Source organism: Falco punctatus (assembly GCF_963210335.1).
Source record: "Falco punctatus genome assembly, chromosome: 4".
In the NCBI taxonomy this organism is placed as follows: domain Eukaryota; kingdom Metazoa; phylum Chordata; class Aves; order Falconiformes; family Falconidae; genus Falco; species Falco punctatus.
This window is the reverse complement of record NC_137583.1, coordinates 78,310,910-78,335,573: the sequence shown is the minus strand read 5'-3', so window position 1 is coordinate 78,335,573 and position 24,664 is coordinate 78,310,910. Positions and strand designations below refer to the sequence as shown.

The 24,664-nt window shown below is 40.1% G+C and overlaps 2 protein-coding genes across 2 annotated transcripts in view; one reads left to right on the top strand and one right to left on the bottom strand.

Annotated features, from left to right (window-relative positions):
* SDHAF3 (succinate dehydrogenase complex assembly factor 3) overlaps positions 1-19,554 on the bottom strand; it is a 35,317-nt gene extending 15,763 nt beyond the window's left edge. The window contains exon 1 of the mRNA XM_080385989.1: positions 19,263-19,554. Within this exon, the coding sequence (XP_080242115.1) occupies positions 19,263-19,424 (162 nt within the window). The 5' untranslated portion in view covers positions 19,425-19,554. The remainder of the gene's footprint in view (positions 1-19,262) is intronic.
* A 946-nt stretch (positions 19,555-20,500) lies between these two features.
* Positions 20,501-24,664, top strand: part of DLX5 (distal-less homeobox 5) — a 30,589-nt gene continuing 26,425 nt past the window's right edge. The window contains exon 1 of the mRNA XM_080385987.1: positions 20,501-24,664. This exon is cut by the window's right edge and continues 24,146 nt beyond it. The gene's annotated coding sequence lies outside the window, so the exon portion shown is untranslated.

Sequence of the window (24,664 nt, the reverse complement as noted above, 5' to 3'; positions counted from 1 at the left end):
CACAGGAAGGCATCACTGCGAGGGTTCCTCTACCATCCCAGCACATGCCCCATTTCTACCGCAGAAAAGATGGGTTGACTAGAATAAACAGTTGTTCACACCAAAATCCACCTGTGGGCTGCTTGCTGAACTGTCCCTATGGGCTAGACGCTGCAGACACCTCCACAGGCTGGTTCCAGGGCCATGGTCAGGCATCGCTCTGGTGACCTGACCACACCACGCTTCCCAGCTCACCCCACCTCCCTGGATCTCTGACCCGCAGGCATATGCACTAAAGCAAATTCAACAACAAAGTCCACCAGCCGTGAAGAATGCAGGATTAGCCTTTACTATTGACTGCTGCCCTAGGAAACCAGAACAAAACATAACTTACCTTTTCTATGTCAAAACATAACATTTTAACATGAATTTTTGGTTTCTTAAAAGAGGAAAACACTGAAAACACGACTGTATGCCAGTGGGCACGGGGGGGGGGGGGTGTGGAGCAATGGGATCATTCGTATTCTATTGTATTTATTTACGAGAAAAATACAACAGATCTCATGTTCACTGAGCTGCTTGCTGTATCCACTATAGCAGTGATTTTATAAATAACAGCTTTGCAAAACATCTTCCTTCGCAGAACCCAGCTTAGTAATGCTTTATTTCATCAGGTGGGTGGAGAATTTCCCTGGGAAAGTTCTGCCAAAATTGCTGTCAAAATTATGATACCTTTTTGAAACATCTTTAGGATCCTATCTCCCCTCAAAAATGCTGCCTACAAGCAATCTAATCAGAAATGAAAACAAACAAAAAAGTTTCATTACTCAGGAAAAAGGAAACCTTTGGCAAATAACTTGGTAACTTGCCAGTGAAAGATGCATCACTGTACCAAAAGCTTTAATCAACAAATGGGATATGCTAAATATTGTACAAGGGGTCATGAGAACTTCATCTCACACAACAGAACTGAACATCTGAAGGTAAAAAAAAAAAGACAAAGCCAAATAAAACAAATTCAAAGTGCTCATTCACACTGCAATTAAATCCATTACACACTGTTGCATGCTTTCTGCTAGACTACTAAATAAATTGAGTGAAGCACTGTTAGATATCAGTCTAGCTAATGCATTCTAAAACTGTAATGCCATGAAATATTGGAACTAAGTCTTTTGGATACTGTGGAATTGATTTTCAAAAGAAAAATTAGCCTAGCACATTAACCCTTCTTTCAGCCACATATATAATTTATATGGCTGACTTTTGTCTTAATATAAAATCAGATAAACTAAACTAAAGCACACTAAACATATGGTTGAAATGTAAACACACAGCCAACATCATACCTACATAGTTACATTTATATATAATATTAAACAAATTATACAAAACCCAACACAGTAGGATTTTCAATTCTTTGGGACATAGCACTCTTGGAATGAAAACAAGTGACTAGCTGTACTGCCAAGGATACCAAGGCAAGTCAGTGATCACATACTATCAGAGTACTCGGTTAGCACTTGTACTTCATTTAGTTGTGAATGCAGATTTAAATTACGACCTTCTGACTTCTACAATTATAATTAGTTTTGCTTGAATACCAGAAACTGGGAATTTCCTCAGCTAACATTTGAATATTATACTGTAAGTCAAATCTTTTCTCCACATCCTCTACACCAAACAGCAAAACTCAAGGATTTGTGAGCTGACGAGGCCCTGAGCAACCTCATTTGATGGCCCTGCTCTGAGCAGGGGGCTCCAGAGGTCCCTTCCAGCCAAGGTCTTCCAGGCTACCTCTGCTTTATTACTCTACTCATTAAAAAGGTAAGATTAGACCAAGTTACAGTTTAATAACTATCTCTTAAGTGAAAAATATTTAAAACACAAGTCTGAGGTTACAGATAAGATCTGACATTATATTTCAATCTGACATTATGTTTCAGGGATTACCAGATTTAAGGGTTTTTTCCCAAATGTTCCAGTACTGAATATATTGTACTTTAACAAAGTTCTTTTCTCCCCTCAAGGCAAATGTATAAACACAACTAAACCACCTACAAATTTCACCAAGACAGACAAGTTCACATACTTAAGAGATCAGCAATAGAATATTATCACTAAATAATCTGCTGATTCATTCAAACTGTATCAAAACATGAGCTTTTACTGAATGCATGCATAAGCTAGTTTCCATCCTATTCTTTCATAACACAAAGCTTCATTGGCAGCTATTTCTCAGAAGAGAAACACAGATTGTATTTATTATTTTCATCACTCAACTGGTCATTAAAGCTTTATTTCTACAATATGCAAGTAAAAGGAAGAACAAAACCACCTTTCCACTTGAAACACAACACACATTGTGCAACAGCACCCAAAAAATATCTGATCCAAATTTACAAGCAATACATCTTAAAGATACCAGTTCACCAAATTAGGCTCAACAATAACATAGCATAAATGAGAAATGCCCTAATCCACAAAGTGGTATTACCCAAAGAGAAACAAAATGTATTTTCTGTCTGCTCATCCTTGGGTTATTGTGTAAGATGACAGTAGCTCTAGTTTTTCCAGGGAACTTGGGAGTTCCTCTACACCCATCACTACCCAAGCAAATTTAACCAGGCTTCCCTGGGGTGCTCTTCACATGCACAACATCCTCTTAGAGGCACTGCACACAATGAACTCCACAATGTCATCGTCTCATCTGCTGTGGCCCATGAGAGTTTAAACTTGGTCCATGACATTTCAGAAGTGGGTCAGTAAAGGGGAATGATGAAAAAGTGCACTTACTTGCCTTATCAATGCAAAGAACAAGTATGAACAACAGCTGATACATATTCTCAGGAGGACACTGAAAGGGTTAATACCAGTGAACACACTCATTTAATTGAAGCAGAAATTAAATTTTAAAGAAATAGTAGTATTCAAATAACATTTTTCAGATCTAGGATGCAGAGTAACAAAACACATGTCTAGCAATCCCTCCTGGCTAGAAAGACTGACAGCGTGGGGTTTTTTTTGCTTTCTTTTCCTTCCAGGAATACATTTTCCACCTATTCAGACCAGAACATTCACAACTGCTGCTACACAGACATAGTGCCCAGCTTAACATGCAATTTCATAAAGGTCTAGAGACTCTCCCCTTATCTTACCAGACCAGCAACAGAATAGCACTAGAAAGTTCAGAACTTGTTTTTTAGAATGGCTCAGATCTACACACAGATCCAGAGATGACAACTCTTGATCTGGAGAAAGTTAAATCTAATGGTTCGTGAGAATCTGATAATGCAAGGGAGAAAAAATCCAGTAAAAAAAAAAAGCGTTTGCACTTGACAGCAGAGTCAGAGCTCTGTTTGCAGTAACAACTGAAACCACTGACAGGGAATGCTTTGAGAAGGTACCAGACCTCAACCACCCACCCTGGAAGCTTGGTGCCACAGTTCCTGCCACAGGCTTTTATTAAGTATAACTAGCTTTCTCCCAGGCAACTCCCAGGCCCAGTCGGTGAGCTGGCACAGATCAGGGACTGCTCCCAGCAGGCAGTTTGGATGTGGCTGGAGGGTAAGAGTTTAACGTGAGCATGGGCTGTTCCACTGCCAGCTGCAAAGCTGCCCCAGGCACATCCGATTCAGCAGTACAGACACTGCTTTAGCCTGGCAGTGCTGGGGCCAAACAACCAAACAGATCCCACCACACTCTGCAAAAGAAGTATTCCCAAATCAAAGGCTTATTTCACACACTGCTTGGTACTGGCTTAGAATCTCCTCTGTGATGTGCAGTTTTTGTATGGGGATAGTTTTTTCCAAAACCTCACCACTCGGCCTGTGAAGACTCCAGGTGGCAGAGTACACCACCACCTGAAAGGGACAAAATGTAGCAATGTTATCAAGCAGAATTAGTACAAAGGTTTGACTCAACGCAAACAGATAAATGCTGAAGTTCTTCAACTGCAAAATTTAGACTCCTTTCTCTCAACCAAACTCTCTGATACATGAATGACTTTACCTTCATACTTCAGTAAAAGAGCTGAAAGGAACTTCACCTTCACCTACAGCAAGTTCTCCACACTTCCTAGTGAGGTAAGCAATAGCAAGATTGGTGATCTCATTAATCCTCACTATTTTCCCCCTTACTATCATACAGCAATGCCTCAACTTTCTTCCAGTTAAAAAAAAACCACTATTTTCTTTTTTCTATTTTCCTTGTCTTTCCTTGTGTATCTAGTTTCCCGTCTCAACCGTAAGCAATATTTACGAATAGTTTAAGTAAAAATTACTATCTAAAACCATGCTGTATTGAATACAACAAAAAAAAAGTATTTTATGTCCTTAAGCAAGATACAAATTTATCTTTTATTTGTTAGTTTTCAATTCTACTCAGTAAAAACCAAAAAAAATTAGTACTGTACCTAGTATTCTTCATATTCTGTTGTACGTGTTTATTTTATTAACAGAACAAATACCTTCCAATTATCAATGACAATAGGGCAACAACATTTCTCAGTTTGTTCTCCACAGTGTTATGCTGCAAAAAAGTATCCAAGGGCCTTCAAAAAGGCTAGTCACTGCAAAATCAAGCATACATTCAGTAACAAAGTTTGAAAGTTCAATGTATGTCGATTTAGCAGTCAAAATCAAACGCCAAGAAAACTATAAAGCATTTAGCAGACCCCCTCCAGACTCCTGCCTCTGTTTCAACCACAGTGTTACAAACTGCAGCATGTTGGAATGCTGATTATTTTGTCCGACATACCTTTTACTAAAAGTACAGCAAATCCAAGATGGTTTTCCTTCTTACTAACCTAACAGCTCTTCAGACTAACCTCTCTTTTCCTTCAGGAACTATTCCATAATCCAGGCAGCCAACATCTTGTTACGCTTCATTTCACTCCTTCAAATTTCACTCATTGCCCCTCTACTGGCATCACCACTGAACTGGCCACCTCCCAACCTAAAGGACTTATCAGAGTTATCAACAATAGATAACTCTGCCACCAGGAACTCAAGAAAAAAAGGGAAAATCTTCCAATTTTTTGTGACTGATATTACCGATTAGGCGGCCGTGACTCAACCACATCCCTACAGAAGGCAGCACAACATTGCTACTGTTCATTGAGAAGACTGTCTGGCACATCTGCAAAATTCAGAACCCACTGAAAGCATCTTATGATTGCAATATGCTTTGCTGCAGGTCAAAACCACTAAATACTCAATAAAGCAGATGGCATCGAACCCCTGAAATACACCATATATGTATAGTGTGTATCTATACTTACATGTATTCCAAAGAAAACCTCAATCCTAAAGGGCTGGAAGTAGTTGATGTCTAGAAAATTCAGTTTGTGAAACACCTGTTATCACTGGATAGTTTATACTAGTCAATGGTACAGAAAACGTCCTTGATAGAAACAAGTTTGCTGTAACGTCAGATGGTATCAGAAAAAAATTTTCCTGAAAATTACATTAATAAAACAAAATGCAGATTATAAAATTTCCTAGGAAGAGCCGATGAATATAAAAGCAAGGTCCATATTGCCCTTTAGGAAAACAGGTTAGTGGTGAAGTAATTATTAAACAAATGCTGATAAAAAGTCCCCAAATACGTTTTCAAGCTAGACACACACAAAATATCACTCTATGACCATGAGTTTATTCAACTTTGAAAAGTTAATAGTGACATTCCTCTTTTGATCAATTCTTTAGTTAAATGCTATTTTAGGATGTGAGTTTCAATACACGGCAAACCTCAACTGTTTAATGAACACATCACTCAGAATAGTTCATGTTTCCCCACTTCTTGCAAAACAGCTTAATATCTATTTATCTGGAATCATACAATATACACTCAGGAGAAGAACCTGTAGCTGTCAATGCTAACCTTCCACCTTGATGTTTCCATTTTAATTGGTTTTGCTATTCCCCACTAGACTCAAATATTTTTGTTTTTTCCATTCAGACTAAGTTGAATATAAACAACCACAGAAATTAATCTTTACCACTGGAAAAAACTTACACTTACAATAACTAAAACATCTTAGTTTTGAAACATCTCAGACACAGAAAGTTACATTTTAGAAAACAAAGCAAAACAAAACGTTTTCATCTTACAATGAAGCCATTTCCAGAAAATTACCAGACAGACTGCAGCAAACTGGCAAGGGCATATCTAAACTGACATACGGTCTGCTCTGATCCTGCCCATTCTCAGGCTGCCTTGTGAGCAAAACCCAAACTATACAGCCCAAACTACAACTTGAAGGAGCCCTTTCCCAGGAAAAATGCAGGAATGCAATGATACTAGCCCAGATGGCTTTTTTCACAGTTAATTCTCCAGGGTCCGTGTGGCATGCCCAGATCTTCACAGGTTTCCCACCAGCGACAAGCAGTGGTCCACATTATTTTTACATTAGGGGGGCAGGGGGAATGTATATAGTTAACAGACCTTATCTCACCAGGAACATAAAACTAAACCTTTTGAACAACACACACAGGTGGATATGAGTGTGAAAAATCAAGAACTTGTTAGCCATACTGGGAAGCCTTCCATTACTGGCAGACTGGATCCATCCAGATGGAAGGTGTCGGAGCTAGAAAGACAGCATCCATCACCTCAGTCCAAGGTCTGCTGGTCTAACCATATTTACCAATTATCAAAATAGTCTTCTACTGTAGATGTCTACAGAGGCCAAGACAGACCTCACCCACATCCAAAACATCAGCTGTTAAGAAGACAATTGTTTAAAGTTTGGAGATAGCAATATGCCATATTCACATCCCAGGACATCTAATCGCAGGATGATGTCTTTCCAAAATTTAGAAAAGACAAACAATATTCTAGTCCAGGATCCCCTTGTCTATTTTCACTGCACAGCTTCTAAGTTCTTTCTTGGCAGGTGCACTTACAACTTGGCCAGCTGTTTTTCAATACGCCTAAAGGTTTTATAAGGACTTGTCCTATTGCAAGTCAACAAGACTTGGGCTTCTAAGTCATCCTCCTCATTACACCTTTACAGAAATCCCAATACAGACACCTTTCCACCACCCAAAATCCTTCCATAAGGAAGCCTTCTGAGTCCTAAAAGATTCCTGGGTCATCCTCTATTCAACTAAAATACTGCTCTACACAAAACCTTGAGCAATAAAGGCATCTTACTCTCTGTACTGCCATTTTTCCAGCCCTGGGGTTTAATGCATCAGCAGGTAACAAAACTTTAAACAGCTCCTTTGTAAAATATAAATATTTGTTTATAGCATAGGTTGTTCTTATCAAGGAAAACAATGACAATCCCAGGCAAACTGCCATCAATGTTTCTAAAAACAAATGTCTACCACAACTGTTTTCCTCTATCTGGTCAATTTTGGGAAACTAGTCTGTTGCTAAGGAGTGGCATCTGCTGGCAGACAAGCACTTCACAAAAATCAGATTCACCAACTAAAAAAACAAAAGACAAGAAAAAAAAGGAAAATCAGAGTTCACATTATTCACAAAGCAACTTTCACTTGCATCTTGACTGATAGGATGATGATGTTTTTCTTAACAATGTAACTCACTTCAGTTATAGTGATGGTACTGAATTGCCCATGAACCAGAATGGCATTGCTAGCGCTGACTAAGAAATTGCTTTTCACTACTCCATCAGCAGTGGGACTAGTGAAAAAAACCCACAGCTATACAAGATCTCATCTTTGTAAACCACTAAGGACATAATATATGGGGTTTTATTTAAAACTCTTCACATCATGGATCTCTTAAATAAATTCTTACAACGACTCACTGTAATGGATGTTAAAAAGCTCACTTCACTGTGAACAATCAACTGAATGTAAAAATTCAAGAGGCCTAGAAAACAGCTGAATATCATGGTTTGCTGTACACCTTAAAATTAATTCTAAGCACTAAATCAAATTTAAAGTACCGTAAATGAAGTACATCCACAGAACAAGTAATTTCAAGGTGCACCAGAATCTCCTTAATTTTTCAGCAAACTGCTTTCACCACAGCCTAAAGCTGACCTACGCTTTCCATGAGGTGCTATTCTTGTAAGCCATGGTTCCTCTAACTGTGGCAGACTATAGCTTTTTGGCCTAAAACATCACAGTGGATGACTAACACATGCCATACTTGTTTTGGAAGGGACAGGGAAAAAAAGTAAGAGATTCAGTTTAAATGTTTTACCCATGTCCAGGAATTAAAGTAGGAATAAATATGGTTTCATACTGTATTTTCATTTTTAGAGAAAACTTCCTATTCCTAACAACACCATGCAATACCAATGTACTTTGCAACAGCATCTAAAATGTGGCATTATTAACAATGAAGTTTTTCCTCTGGTGAAAAAAACATGCATATTGGGCTATTACTGTACGCTTCCGAGAATATAATCACTTTAAAACTCAACAGATCCCATATGAAAAAAATAAAATAAATAAAATAAAATACATTTTTTAAAAAGAGAGTTTTCTGTCTATGCAGAGGCTCCATCTCCTCTGGGCATACTCTGCTGGGGGCTACCGTGGCTGATCAGAATTCTGCAATGACCCTTCTCAGCTACCAAGTTAGTCAGATGAAACCACAGCAGAAAGATACTGTGGTAATTATCTCCCTTCCTGATACCACAGTAGCAAGCTAAGGTGTGCTTTTATGTCATCTGTCATAATATATGACATCTGACATCAGATATGCGGCTAAAGAACCAGCTCGTTATTCAGCTACAATTATCCAATGTTAATTTGAAACAACAATCATCCAATTGCTAGACTTTGAGAAATTATGAGAGGTTGCTGTTGATGAACAAAAGCCATACCCACAGAAAGACTCAGCCCTGGTGTCCTCATCACCCTGGGGACCTGGTCACAGCAGTTCCAAACTCCCTTCCAGCCCCACAGCATTAGAAGCCTACAGGTGGAAACCAGGGAGCTGCTGTGTATGTCCAAGGTGTAGCCTAGGTACAATCACTGATGGAGGTACTAATGGGATTTCATTGGGCTTACTGGAAAATTTACATTACTGACCTAGATTGCAAGATGACAACTCGGAAAGAAAGACTGCAATGGGGAAAAATAAAGGAACAAAATACAATACACTATGTCAAACATACACATCTATTAGGAGTACACAAAGAAGAAAGTATTTAAACTGATGAATGTGCCAGAGAAAAGCCTGAAGAGGAATGAATGAAGCGAACCTATCATGTTGGACTGTTTAATCACAAGACTATGAGAAAAAGACTTTGAAGAACTTCAAGAACCTTCTAATTGCAGGGGACTTTTACCATGCCAATATCTGTTGAAAAATGTAGTCATACGCTGGCAGTCTATAAAGTTCCTAGAATATGATTAGGATATTATTTAATTTTTTAAGTATCATGGACGTTAGTGCAGGGTGTTTATCTTCGGCTGGTTCTCCATCACATGTTTGACTCACCTACAAATTGTGAAATGCAGTTTGAGTAAAAATCATCATAAAATGAGAGATCAGCACTCAAAAAAAAAAAAAAGAAGCGTGGAAGAGGCATATACAAGATCTCTTTGCAGAGTTCAGATACATTTCTGTAACAGACAAAAGCAAAATGGGCTGCAGAAAAGCAGACCAGCACCACTGGGGAAACAGAAGTGCTAGGGCAACACTTTGAAGTGTAACGGAGTGTTGTAGATGCCCTTTTTCCTGCTAGGATACCAAGGAGTAGCCATGTAGCCATGCTAAACACTGCGAACTACTGGGGTGGCTGCTGCTGCATTTCACTACTGGGGTGGCAAACTACCCCAATGCAAATCAAAACCAGAAAGCACATCATGAAAATATTAAGGCTAAACCAGGTGGAAACCACAGGAAAGTTTTTGCATTAAAAAGCCTTCTCAAAAATCTACAGCAGGACGTTAACAAATCTCAATACATGCTGTAATAATTTAAGAAGAACTGAATCCGTGACAATTCCAGTTTGTATTAGAAAACGTACTACTGGTTTCCAGCAGAGGCACAGGCCTGACCAATTTAAGTATTTGGTGCCATCATGTGTACACTTCAAAAACTGCAGTCCTAGCAAAGATACTTCATTTATCAAGTCAAAAATTAGCTATCAGACTACACATGAGGGCATTACAAACTTCAGTCAGAAGGTAACGAAGTTTCAAACATTGTTAATGTAATATGAATTCTTCCCTCAATACAGACTGCATATACATCAAACAGCATACAAACTCAGTTTCATTACAAAGACCATATGCTTCCACTACACAACTGTAAAAAGCAACAAACTGATTATGAGCTAAATGGTATTTGGTGGTCCACAGAAAATAAATCAGTTTCTCTGGTTCATTCCATGCAGATATCAACACTAACAAACCAATTCAATACCTTCAAGCATGATGCCTCCAAAGAAGCAATGGTGCTGGGGCCCTAAGTTTGAACCCTTCCATCAAGCTTCTAGTTCAGATTAAGAAAAAAAAAAAAAAAGAAAAGGAAAAAAAAATGTTACATTAACCTAATTATCTGTTCATTTCCTCTAAATTGTGGAATAGAATAGTCCAGGAAAAAGAAAAAAATAGTATAAATAAGCTTAAAACTAGTGTACAAATTTTACACCATTCAGGAATTCCCATGGAGCCAGGGAACATGCATCTGTATTTCAAGGATCAGTTGCTGGACAGTTTTGAAAGATGGGTGCAAGATCAATTTAGAAGGTATTCTACAGATTTAGCTAGTTACTGCGGGGAGGGAGGGAAAGTGCATCATGCTCTTTCACCTCCTCCTGCTCTGTCTCTCACTAATACCCCTGAAATAACAAAAAAGGAGCGTATTAACAGGACTCAAGCTCCCCACATTACAGTAAGCTTAACAATCAACATTCAGTAACGCTACTTCTAATATTACTTCTAACTTACTTCTAGTATAATAAACATTTCATTAGAAATACTTCTTTAACATTACTTATGGAAATAACCTTTAAAAACCTATAAATTCTAACATTTTACCAGACACTATGATTAAACACATTTTCCCAACCATATCCTTCAAAAAATGCAGTTTGAATTCAGCAGCTTTAAGACACAGAAATAAAAACATTTCAGCAGAAATTTTCTGTGCAGTATATTCCCAGGAGTGATCTGTATAAATAGCAGGGCATCGATTAGAAGATGTATGGTTGTAGACAGTCAGCCAAAGCTCTTGGCATGACAGAAGATGGCTAAAGCAACATGAAGCCTAAGAAAGATGCTACTAAATACAAGAATACTGCCAAAATCTGAGGTTCAGCTTCTTGCAAAAAAACCATATTTGATTAACTGACTTTAATATTAGTGAGCTGTATAAAAAAAGCTTCCATCCCTTAATGGGTCCAAACACATCAGTGTGTCCTAAGTACAGCTCTGTATTCAGATGTGAAACACATATCTGGGACTTTAAAATTCCTGCAATTTGTATAATGCTACTTGTGCAGACACCCCGCATTATGCTGAAAGAAGGAAAAAGAAAGAAGAAAAAAAAAAAAAACAGTTCCTAAGCAATTACTCAGATGTGCTCCAGATCTCATTTTAACTCGCAGAGAATATCAATTTTGTGTCTACACAGGACAGAAAAGCACATCTATACAGTATGTGCAATTACAGCACTCATAATATTACTGCAGTAATTACAAAATATGGTACTTGACAGCACTTGTGGAAAGTTGGCAGTGTTTGTAGTGGAAATGCACTGAAAACACAGTAAAACCTACCATGCTTACAAAACACTACAAGCTGACAATATTGACACAAGTACCAAACAAATGCTAGAAGGAAGGTGTCAATAAAACACAAACAAGCAGAAATCCTTATAAATTTGCAATTCAAATTCATACTCAGTTTGTCTGTTTGACCCACAACATTGTCTTAAAATACAACAAAGTTCAACAGATTTGTGGATTATTTACATCAATATTATCTGACGGGGGCAAAGCACTCAAAATACCCATCTCCTCCTCTTCTTTTTTTTTTTTCTTTTTTTTTTTTTTAAACTCTAAGACAAATCGAACAGGACTCGCACACATACAACTTAAATGTAAGTTTTTAAGACATCAGTTTTCTTTCTGTAACCTGTCAGTTTTCTTTCTGTAACCTGTACCAAGTTAAACTTTTTGAAATGGCTGTCAAGGAACACTGAAAAAGTGAAATCAAGCTAATTTGCAGCAAATACACTGTTAGATTCAAAGACTACCCAGGGATCTGAACGCATGCTGCCAAAATAACAAACTCCTGATCATTACAGCTCTAACTTAAAAAAATCTGGAGGCCCTGAGAATTATGTGCTATTATGTATATGATTAATACATAATACAGGCTTTTGATTTCCTAAGTTTCAAACACATCCACAAGTACTAAGAGTATGTTAGCTAGCATGGTTATGTATATGCTGGATCTTATATGTCTTGGAGGGAATTTTAAACCACCACTAGATGGAAACCTGAGTTACCTCTTAAATTGACAATTCTGTAAATGCTCAACTGCTGGCTCTGCTTCTACTGTGTCTGACCATTCCTATATTCTTATTTAGAGATCTAATCACACATTGGCTGTCACAAACCCATTCTCATTAGGAACGTTTCTATGAGCAGGCATACACAAAACCTCCAGAGTGTCTTCAGATCTGAGAGCACTAACATAAATATGCCCTGCTCATTTCCCAAGCCAGCGCTGCTCAATGCAAGGAATAAACATTACACATATTAGAGATTTACCCCACTTCTACAGCAATTTAAACTTCCCCCCAAAGTTATAACTAATAAAAATTGCTGTACTCTGCCAATAAATTTCAGTTGGGATTTAATTAATGCCACACTTTAAATATCAAAGGTATGTCATATACTTTACAAACACATGCAACAGTCAAATCATCTGAAATTTATAAACCTATTTGCACTCCACATATTTATACAATATTCCACCACTTCAGTGGAATTTACTGTGCAATGTATTATAACTTGAGGTGACTAGCACACACAAGTGACTGACATTTCTGTCTGACGTGACCCCAATGACTCAGATATTATTTCCTTCCCTGTCAGAACAGTTGTAAATAAAAACTTCAACTAGCAGGCTGGCATGGTAATCAGGACAGCCATCTGACTAGCTACATGCAATCATGGATAGGATAATACAGAAATAATAGGCATAGTAACGTGACAGAAGCACTGAGAGTACTGATGTCACAACTTAAGAAATTTTGAATTTTGAAAATACAGTAAAGGTCTAAACCAAAATCTCACATTTGCCTTTAAGTCTTATTCTCCATCAAATCCAGACCACACCACACCATTTTTGATAGAGGAGAAAAAAAATGCAGTCTATTTACATATTAAAAAGTTAAACAAAAGAAATTAATCAAATGCTATTCTATACCAATATGTACACACACACAAAAAAAAAAAAAAAAAAAAAAAAGCAATCACTGGCCTTAGCAGTGGGCAGATGAATCTGAAAGTGAATGACTCTGCTCTCCAGATGACAAGTACCAAATGCCCCTTCTCGTGAGGGGCATGCATCATGCACAAGCCATCAGGTACCTACCAGGTTCCCCAATTTCCTCTGCAAGAGAAAGCTTCCAGACTGCCTGGATTCTCTGCGGAAGAGGAGCAGACACCAGCTCCTGCTTCTAAACCCAAATTTGAAGGAGCACTGAAAGGATGGAAGTGATGCCATGATATGAAAAAGTTGTTATTACCGTGAAACTATGCTATAGGGATCCATGTGGTCAACCTCTGCTTTAATTTTTTTGCTCAAAGGGACAATTGCACATGAATGCTGGTTCAGGAAACTCACTATATCATGGGTGCACCAAGGCAAAATTGCCATCTTACACAGGTAGCCTTCAAGTCTTACAGCAAAACAGGCCACCAGGAACACCAGGTCAGAGGAACAGGCTGATTTGGCATGGCTGGTCATACCCGAATCCCACATGCTCTTCAATTTATCAGCCACAACTCTGCAGCTCTCAGAAAAGTGAGAAATTCTTTCCTGCCTTTTGAGAAATACCAAAGAAAATAGCGGAAATTGTCTCCAATTTAGTTCTTACAAATTAATATCCAGTGAACACCCTAAGTGGAGGCTAAATACATAAGTCTCAGTAGGAATTTACTCTTAATAAGAAACTTTTCATCCAGATAGCCACAAAAATGACTAAAAGCAAATTCCAATGTATCCAGTAATGTTATAATTAAATACTACTCTTAAATCTTATTTCACAACTTCTATTAAAGTCATAAAATGGCAAAAGTCATATTTCACGTCCAAAAAAATTTATTTCTTTGTCAGGCAAAGAAAAGATCACACATATAATGCATTTCACTGAAGCTGAGAGCAGAATACAGAAAGTCAGCAGCAGTTTTAGACTTATGCAACCTCTGCATTTGCTGAAAGACAATACAAAGGGCACCCCACACATCCCATTCCCATCCCAGTCTGACTCCAGTACTGGCCACAGCTTCCTCTTCCACCTGTCCAACTTTCTTTGGCTATTTGCTCTTCAAATTCTCTTTTCAACATCTCAATGTATTTTTGAGTGCCAGAAGCTGAAAAATAAATCAAGAAAGTAGTGGAGGGAAGATCACACTGCCCCAAAGAATTAAAAAGCAGAAAGAGATGTATCAGAACAACTATGTCCTAGAAAATATCATGACACCATCCCACGATCATCCCAGCAAACCAAATACTGCAAACGATATGGGCAATTGAAAACTAATTTGATGAATGACAATTATTTGTATCATATCAAATATCATATTGAGTCAAAAATTAGCCATTCTTGAGAGGTTACATGACCAGGTTCTCCAAAGACACAGAGTTCCACCCTAATTTTACCAATATAACGCTTAGATTTGTTATCAGGAATAAAAAAAAGGTCACCTTTCCTCTGAGTACACAACAGCAGATGCCAGCTCCCAAATCAGTCTCAGATCACTTGAAAGCTTATAAAAAGGCTTTCAGAGTCAAGAGTGGGCAAAGCATTTCAAAGGCAATTTATTCAATCTGTTAGATGTGAGAAAATGTCATGTAATTTTGCAGAATGATTCTGCTCAACTCAAGATAGTCCAGACCTTCCCATGTACAGGGTCAAGCTAAGTACGAAATGGTAATTTTCAAAATTAAAAGAATAATTAACTAAAATTATGTAAAACAAATTATTACTGAAATTACTTAGCTGAATAGTCTAAATGATATCATTTCTAACCTGGAATAAAGTAATCAATATCATCGTAGTATTACCTATTCTTAAGTAAGCATTCTCATCAGCTACCGCATGATTTAGAAGACTGTTGAACTAATTCACTTATCATATCTGTCAACATTAATTCAATAGCATTGCAAGGTAATAATCACTATCAATCTAATTATATCAGCCACCTCCTGTAAATGAGTACCAATTATTTTAATTAAAATATTAAATATTTAGAAAATAGAAAGGGATGTATTTTAATAATTTATATACTTAATTTGAATCTATCTGAACAACCATCCTGAACCACAAAGCTTGCTTTCTTTGTATCCCCATTTAATACTTTCCAGCAGGCTTCAAGACACAACCCATCAATCCAACACCAGTGATAGAACAATGTAAATTTTACATTTTTCTTACTTTTATATAAAATGTATACACACTTGCAGACTATTTTTATGAGTCTAACTCACTCAAGAAGTCTTCCAAGAATATTCAAAGGATAGTTTCCCTATTTTGTAAATGCAAACAGGTCAGTTTAGGTTTTTTATAAAATGACATCAGCCATCAACATGGTTGGGTTCTAACACTAATCCCCTCAATTCCAGTGCGTGGCAAACAAGGGAATCCCTTCTCATCTTTACAAGAAAATTATATGACTCATTCACATACTATGACAACATCATTTGGGAGCCTTTTTACCTCTTTTAGACACTATTTCTTTTTAAAATTAATCTTTGAAATCTCCCTTTAATGTTCCACCTGTGCTTTTGTGGATTGTAAGGATATTCAAAATATCCGTACTCCCATCCGAGGGTTAGGCTGAATATTCAGGTCCTGCACTGAGATTTGGGTTCTTCCCAAAAGCCATGGAGCAGAACCTAATATTAAAGAACCACAGCAATATTAGAAGCTACAGTTGTTTGAATGCCCTGTAAAATTAAGATTCATTTAACAGGTTTTTTTAAAGCTTTTAACAGTAAAATCCTGCAGGTTTTTCACCATGTTTCACAAGAAATAAAGGAATTTGCTCAGCTTGTTTTCTTTGACAAACAGTCAATATGCCCAGTCCCCTTGCATCAGCATGATTTAAATACCAAGGGGGGGGGGGGGGGGGCAGAGGGGATAATCTGGCACAACCATAATGCCATTAACATACCAGGCCTATCAGCCAAACAATTAGCAAATACAAATTCAATCGGAGGACAAGAAAGTGTACCACAAGCAGACTATGAACTAGTGTATTCAAGCACACACAGAAAGTCTGACTACCCAAAAAAGCGTGTAGAGTTTTAACGAAAGTAGTTCCATGTTAAAGTAAATCATCCTTGGAAATTTTCATTCAAAAAGCATATGGGGTGGCTTATTAAGATTATAGTCCATATTGAAGTCCTTAGCCAAAGCCAAGAAACATCAATGTAACCATCACAGCCATAATCTTAACCCTCTGGTGAATATACATTAATATAAACTATTTTAATACAAAATTATGAATACTGTTTTTCTGTAATGTGAGACATCGGGCCACTCTGCACCAGACACCTTGCATGCAACAGAACATACAAGGAAAGAACTTTTCCAGAAGGAAGCTGAGTACTGACAACCCTAAAGAGCAGTATGGTATACACGTACCCTAACAAACAAGAATATTGGGAAGAAAAGTGCTTAACGTGCAACATGCCAAAATACTGTTACCAGAGCTGTAACTTTGCATTTTTCCCAAAAAAAACTGCAAAAACAACAGGGAATATAAACCTAATTTTGTGTTAATGTTGTAGTGATCTGTTTGGGGTTGGCTTTATTTTTTTGTTGTTGTTTCGTTTGGGTTTTTTAATAAAAATAGATATGGAGGCAAGAAATACAGTTATGGCTCATGTATGCGAAGTAGCATATCACAGCTTCACACACCACTGTGTGATTCATATGCCCTTCAAGAACTGGGTGCTGGTGCAGGTATCTGGTGTGCTCTGCACGAACCATTCTAGAGCCTCCAATGTAGTTCTGATTAAGAGTGTCCTGCTGCCCAGGAAAGGGTGCAAAGAGGACTCCAACACGAAGCAGAGCACCCTTCTCTGTTACCTAATGCAAGCTGTCTACAGTGCACCTTCCTCAGTTACCTAGTTCAAGTCTTCAGGGAGCTGGGAACCACAGAGCAAGTCCCTCAGGTCAAAAATGTGAAAGTCTGATTTAAATTCCACCCTTGAAACAGATTATTATTTGGGGGAAAAAAACCCTAAGAATAAAACAAAAATTAAACATGAGAAGAGCGAGACTAACTATGTGCTAATATCTCCCAGCATCTTGTAAGAAGGCAAACATATTTGGAAATTTTTTTATATGCACACACTCAAAACAGTTATTAAATTAGTTTATTTTCCTTGAACATATCATAGCTAATAGCACTAAATGTCAGGTTTCAAAATTCAACTTCTGTTCCTTGTAGTCTAATTTTTTTCCCATTTTTCCCTATTATCTCCTTTTAAAACATTTTAAAACGGAGAAACATTTTCACTATTTGTTTACTTCACAGAAATGACTTAAGATATTTCAATGCACACATTTTCTTCCTTGTCTATAACTATCTTAAGGAAGGTTTTAGCACCTAAAATAGTAATCTGTAACTTGTCTTTTTAGCTTATGTTAAAATTGGAAGCAGTGATGCGGAAACATTTTGGCAACATCAAGTAAACTGCAATTGAGAATTACAATAGCATCAAGCATTTTAGCTGTAGAAACAAACTTTCCCGATTTCAGGGCATATAATTTGGCAAGAGGCAATTAAAATGCACTTACTCCTCTCCTCGGAAGAGGATACCAGGCAGTGTTCTCCCTGCTGGTTCCTGATGCCCGAGCACAAGGGTAACGGAGCTGCTTTACCCCCAGGATTTCAAGTACAGCAGGTAGAAGGGATGGGTCAGGTCTCTCCCCATTACCCTTCTGCTGTCAAGCCAGAAGGCACCAGACACTCCTATGCTAACCAGCTTCCAGGGCAGAGCAGAACACAAATCCCTTCCACAGGAAGGAAAACAGTTTTGAGTTTCAAAACCACTACCAAACCAGTAGTTCACCAAGCATGAAAACGGATGGGAAGCTTGTCTATAGATCTGCCTCTTGCAGTTGTTTTCATGCTTTAATTGAAGTTCTTCCTCTGCAAAGTGTCTATAACATTCACCTGCCGTATGGATTTCTGGGGGTCAATTAACACGCTAGCACCTGCTGAAGTTCAGGCACGGGGCGGGGGGGGGGGGATGTCGAAGCAACTTGCATGTCCCTCTCCTGCTGCTGTGACACTTGTTACACCCCAATCTCGGGGGGCAGCCTGCTTCCCTGGGACCCGCTGGGTGCGGGGGGAGGGAGTGGTAAGCAGGAGCAGCGTTTCCTTAGGAAACACTCTGAAAAAACATCACCCAAAAATGAAACACAAGTTCACGGGGAAGTTATTTACACCTAAGTATTTAGCTAATTATAATTAGACAATTATCTATGTATGTAGTTATAAATACATATATACACATTTATATGATGTATTATTATAAAAAACACAGATAATTGTGTACATCTATTTTTATATGTGTATATATTGCTAATTATAGAATTGTTGTCATTCTGTTGGATATACTTGTGTGAGCACAGTTATAATCACAGACGAGGAGGCAGGGAGCAGGAACCACAGAAGACAACCCGCCCGGGGATGCAGACTCCCGAGGAACTCTGACTGTCCGAGCCGGCCCGAGGGGCGCGGGGCAGGGGCCGGCGCTCCAAGCACACGAACCAGCCGCCCACACTCGGTGGCAATCACCAGCGAAGGAGCCAGCGGGCACTTGCTGTCGCCCTTTCTGCGACAACGTATCCTTAAACGGCGCTAGGCCGCGACAGGGCACGGCAGGGCCGGCGGGCCAGGGCCCGGCCGCCGAGAGGACGCTCCCCCTCGCCGGGGCGGGCGCCCGGGCCTCGCCAGGGCCTCCCCTGCGCACCGCCGGGCCCCGCGGCTCCCGGCCGGGGGAGGCCAGCAGCGAGGCCCGGGCTCGGCGCCGGCCGCCGGGCCCGCGGTCGGGAGGCGGCCCCCGTCAGACTCCCGAGGGGCGGCGGGCACTTGCCTCCCATTCCCGCAGGAAGCGCTGGGCCTCGGCGGGCCCGGCGGCCTTGTGCTTGCGGAACTCCTCCTTCACGTAGCGGTCCCCCAGCGCCCGCAGGGCGGCCGGCAGCGCCCGGTGGAGCAGCAGGATCCGCCGGTACAGGCGCCGCGCAGCGCCCGGCATGGCGGCGGCCGGCGGAGCCCTGAGGCGGCCGCACCGGGGGCGGGGCGCCGGGCCGGGCCCGGGGGCGCTGCGGTGGGTGCCGGGGAGCCGCGGCGGTGCGGGGAAGGGCGCCGGGCCGACCCGGCGCCGGGCTCTGCGGAAAGTGCTTGTCCTGGTCGTCTGCGCAGTGTTTCAAACGTTACCAAACACCGATTGCAATAGCGATGGAGGATGAATAAGCAACTCGCGTTGTTTCAGGAAGATGTGTGCAAGATGGCAGGGGCCGTGATAAAAATTAAAAACCCTGTTAATTTTCAGCTCTGCTTTTGCCACCAGGAGAGCAAACTGTGCGCTTTATACCCGGGTAGAATTTGGCCCAAATGAATTAGGCCACTAAAACCAAGCTTCACACGCTGACATTTGATTTATCTGCATTTTGAAGCAGGGGTGCGAGAGGGGAGGCGACGCAGCAAGGAGTGTCACTGCGTCCGTGGGGCTGCTCGGGGTTCGTGCCACCGCCAAGCTCCCGCTTTCTGTTACCGTCTGCCTGCAGCCCGAGCTGCAGCTCTCCAGCTCTCCGTAAAGTTTTTTTCAGCTGTTTAACATCACAGCCAACCCAACCACACGGAAAAATCTTCAAATGTCAACAACGGTCATGGATATTTTGGAAAAAGCAACGAGTCTGAAAATCAGGTGGTGGCAGCATGGCCCGAGTCCTGCCCCCTCAAGGGGCCTGTTAAGCTCCTTCCAGCCAGTCAAATGATTGACGTTTCAAAACGAAACGGAAACATTTCCATAGGCCCTGGGACCATTCCACTTTCCCAGGTCACTCAGAAATGTCATAAAAATATACTGCTTTATCAAAAGCCCAAGTCATTATATGTGAGCAACAGAGGAAAGAGCAAACTGCACACAATTTCACTGGCTGCCATTTCTTAATGTTTATTTATTCTCCCAAGCACTTGTGTGGTGGAAAACACAAGTTCCCAGTAACACAAAAGTTACCAAAAAAAAAAAAAGAAAATGGTTATAGTTTCACTTTTTCTCATGGAAGCTTTCAGTTCTCTTTGTGCCTGTGATGCTCTCGGGGTGAGCGGAGGGGCCTTGGCCAGGGAGTCCAGATCCTCAAATGGATTGGTCTTGCTATATTTTCTGACTGTATTTTCTGCAGGCATTTCTTTGAGGAAGGATTTCTGGACATAATGTATTTTGTCTGCCCCTATGTCTTTGCATATGTTCAGATTTTTAAAGGATTGAGGTTAAAAATCTGATTTGCTTTAGTAGTTTTATTTACAGTGATGCAATTCCACTAAATCACCTCAGGGTGCATTAATCTACAGAATTTCTTTAAATCTATTTTTATATAATGACCACCGTACTTACCTTGCACATTGACAGCTCTCTCCTTGCTACTGTTGGTTTTTAGGAGTCCTCTTCTTTCAGTGGCCTGCTTAAGCCCTCTGCTGGGCACCTGCTTTGAGGTTCAGACACTAACCAGGATGCATCAGCCAGATGTCTCCTTCCAACGTTTTTTACACCTTGTCTTTCTGTCCACAGAGGCAGAAAGTGGTGGTTCCCGCCCAGCAGTAGAGTAGAATTCACACAGCATCTGTGAACCTCTGGGCTGCTACACCTGCGGCTTTTGAGCCCCCTCCTTGCGCCTTCCCTAGGAGCTGCCATAGGAGTGAGGAATTTCCTAGTAAATTGCCCCTGGAACAGAAGATAGAGCTGTAAGCTCAGCAAGCTGTTTGATAACGGGCTAAGTTGTCAGCCTTTGCCCATTAACAATTTTTATATCCCAAAGTCCTCAAGGGGCTGTACACTATCAGGGAATGTGGAGAGGCTGTAGAGGCAGCTGAATGCCGGATCATTTGTGCATGGGGGCAAAAGGACTCACCATCAGAACTCAGTAAGATATAATATTATATTAGAAGTACTCTTTCCATATAATGACCTCTCAATCACCAGTAGTCAAAGTATCTATGCCACAGCTTGAGTCCAGACACAGTTTTAGCTAATATGCATGAGTACAAGTCCTCCACATCCTTCTTGCAGACATCTGCCCATGCTCCAGGCAGCACTGCTTCTGTGCAGGGCACTGGGGCATCTGTGCTGCCACCCCAGGTGCTCCACAGCCTGGGAGGTGCTGCTTAGCTTGCGCCAAAGAAAGAGGCACCTCAGGAGGATTCATCCCACCTCTTTTGGGCAAGTGGAGGCAATTAATCCCTGTATCTTTTCAGCTGTCAATAGAAGGATGTGTTGGGGTATACGTGATTCAGACACCCCATAAAGGATTATTCTGTATCCAGCTGGGGATTTGAGCGCTGGCTTAGTGCTAGTTAAGCTAAAATCAGAGTGGATCATCTCCATGCCATACTCCATAGTGCCTTTGGATCGGGGGAGGCAGTATCAGCTCTGCCATAGGGCAGCACAAAGGCAGGCAGAGTGGCTTAGCCAATATACTAAATTTTTATTTACGTGGCTAGGACTGTGTGTGTAGCATCTCAGCCTTTTCCCAGGATACACAAGAAATCTGTGGTATAGATGCAAAGTTCTCTAGTTGCTTAGCCCATCCTTCTGAGCTAGCAGCAAATTAGATTTTGACCCTGTGAATCTGCCAGAGGGGCCATATTGTTTGCTACAGTCCTAACTCCAAACGTAGAAAGACTGGAGGAGCATTTCCATGTTCCCTTTTTTTCTGACTAAAGAAGCTGAAGCTGAAGTACTTATTGAGCTGTTATAATTGCTGTAATTTTTTTAATTATCAAGAGCATCCTGAGAGGCGTTCTTTTTGTGAATCAAAATTAATTATTAAATATAGAATGCAGTGGCGTGATATTCCTTTCCAGAACTGTTGGTAGTTCCTGACAAAGCTAAATTGTATTGTCATCTGTTTAACAAAACAGGATAATCTGCAATCTTCTTCTCTAAGCTGTGGATAAATGTTAAACTACAATCTAATTTCCTGCTATAAAAAAAAAAATGACCATACAGGCCTGTCCCATGTTTCTTATTTTTGCATTGTGCAGATCACAACAAAATTGCATCTCTTACTTCAGAGCTATGAAGTTTTTAATAAACTCTCTAAATATTCAAACAGATTCAAGACAGTTCATTTTTGCACACTATTCCAGACCAATAGATTTTTCTGCAGACTTTTCTGATTCAGAAGCCAAGCCAAAGATCTGTTATGACGGCACAAATTGCCTGCTAAATATTCTGCGGCATCTTCTAGTGTGCCTCGTAAACTAAAAAGACGCAGAATTATCCCTTCTTTGTGGGAAACAACTGAAAAATGAATAGTTTCATAAATGACTTAGAAAAAGCTATGGGTAATCAGAGATTCACAGGATGCTTCTGCCTGTGTCAAAGTGGAGTAGAGCTTTGTCCCTGATTCAACAGAAGTAACATCAGTCCTAGCATGGGACAGTCTGCTTCAAAACCAACCAAAAAGTTGGACACGCAATCTATTATGCGGGGATGCTGTTAAAAAATGGACCAGCTCTTTCCCCAGAGCTTGGGGAAATACAGGCTGATGAAGATACCAGCCATGTTTGCTGTTGGCTGGAGAGACAACTGCCTGTCCATGTCTCACCTGGGTGAAACCGGTGTTCTTCACACAGGCTGTGCTTGGGGAGCCTCAGGCTGGTCAGCAGGGTGCTGTAGTGAGAGCGGGACAGATGGTTTTTATTCAAAAGCTTCATTTCAGTGGGGAAAAAAGCGGCCATAATAAATGCTGTTTGGTGTAACTCATCAGGATGGCTTCAGGTACTCGTGTGTGCATCTCATAGTAGGATGAAACCAAGTAGAAAGTATTCCTTATGAAATAAATAAAGTACATGACAATTTTGGAAGGGAGAGACAGCCAGCTGTTTCTGGACTTCACTCAGTTGCATGCTTGGCGTGTTGATAGCTTTTGGACATTAAAAGAAAGTTCTGCTTTGGTTCAGCTTATGCTTGAGCTGCTCATTCATTGTAGGTTTTCTTGTTCTTTCATCTGAAGCATATGATCTGTATCATCCAAAACACATTTTTTTGACAGTCAAAAGAAGTAATTCCTGAGGAAGCTCTGTTTGCCTCCTGCAGACTTGAAAGATGCCAAGTACATTCAAAATCTTCAGAGAATTTAGCTGCCAAACTCTATCAAGTTTCTGCTTGAACATGTGCGAGCAGAGCTTTGCAGCAAGCCAAATGTAGGCAGCTTCATGCCAGAGGAGTGCCAGGCTTGTACATGGACCCTCCTGCTCCCGACCTTCCTCTCTGCAACTCTCCTCTCTCTAGTCCAGTGCCAGATTTTGAAACACAGAGGCACCAACACTTCTCAGGTAAGCGGCTGTGAAAGAGAGAAAGCTTGCAAAGAACCTGTGAGGATTTTCTCTAATTTCATTTTCAGAAACAGCTACTATTCAGCTGAAATTTTCTAAAAGAGTTCAATTCAGTGAACTGATCCAAAATCAAAATTCTGGGTAGAGTGTTTAAAAAGCATAAAAACTCAATGTAATGACAAGCAAGATATATTTATAAGGAAAATCCTACACCTTCATTTATAGGCAGCCAAATCAGACTGTGAGCTGGAAATCTTTTTTGGTCCTTAAGCTATTATTGTTTTCAACATTCAAAGAAAACACCCAAAAGATTGCCTGTGTTACAAAACAATTTTCCACTTTCGAAAATTCAAACTGGAATTGAAAATGTCAGTATTTAGAATCACTGTGTGTCTTCTCCTTTTATGAACAATCTTTTTGGTAAATACACTAGTAATCCACTTGGTTACTCTGCTGCATGTGCTATTCCGTTCAACCGCATTAAAATTCTATAAAAGATGCAATGTTCTTCTGTTAATTCACATATGTACAGTTTGAAAAATCATGTTTTATTATTTCAAATATAATATAAAATGTGCATCATTCCTGGGTAAAACTTTGTTTTCCTGGTTCACTTAGTAAGGTACTGTAAAACTTAAAGCCATGCAAAGATGCTTCCACAAATCCATTAAAACTCCTTCCAGAAGAACAAAAAAGAGCACAGAAATTGTTATGTTGATGGCTGTAACAGAGGGGGGAAACAGAACAAGGGAGATGTCCAATCTAAATAATATAATATTTTGAAAAGCTGCAGAGAAGATCATACATGTGTGAATGCAAAACCCTAGCTCAGCCTCAGAGTGTCAGGAGGGGAGCACAAGCGAGCCCCTTCTGAGCCACGGTGTCCATGGATCCTGGGAGCTCCAGATGGAAGCCCAAGTCTGAACTCAGGGAGTA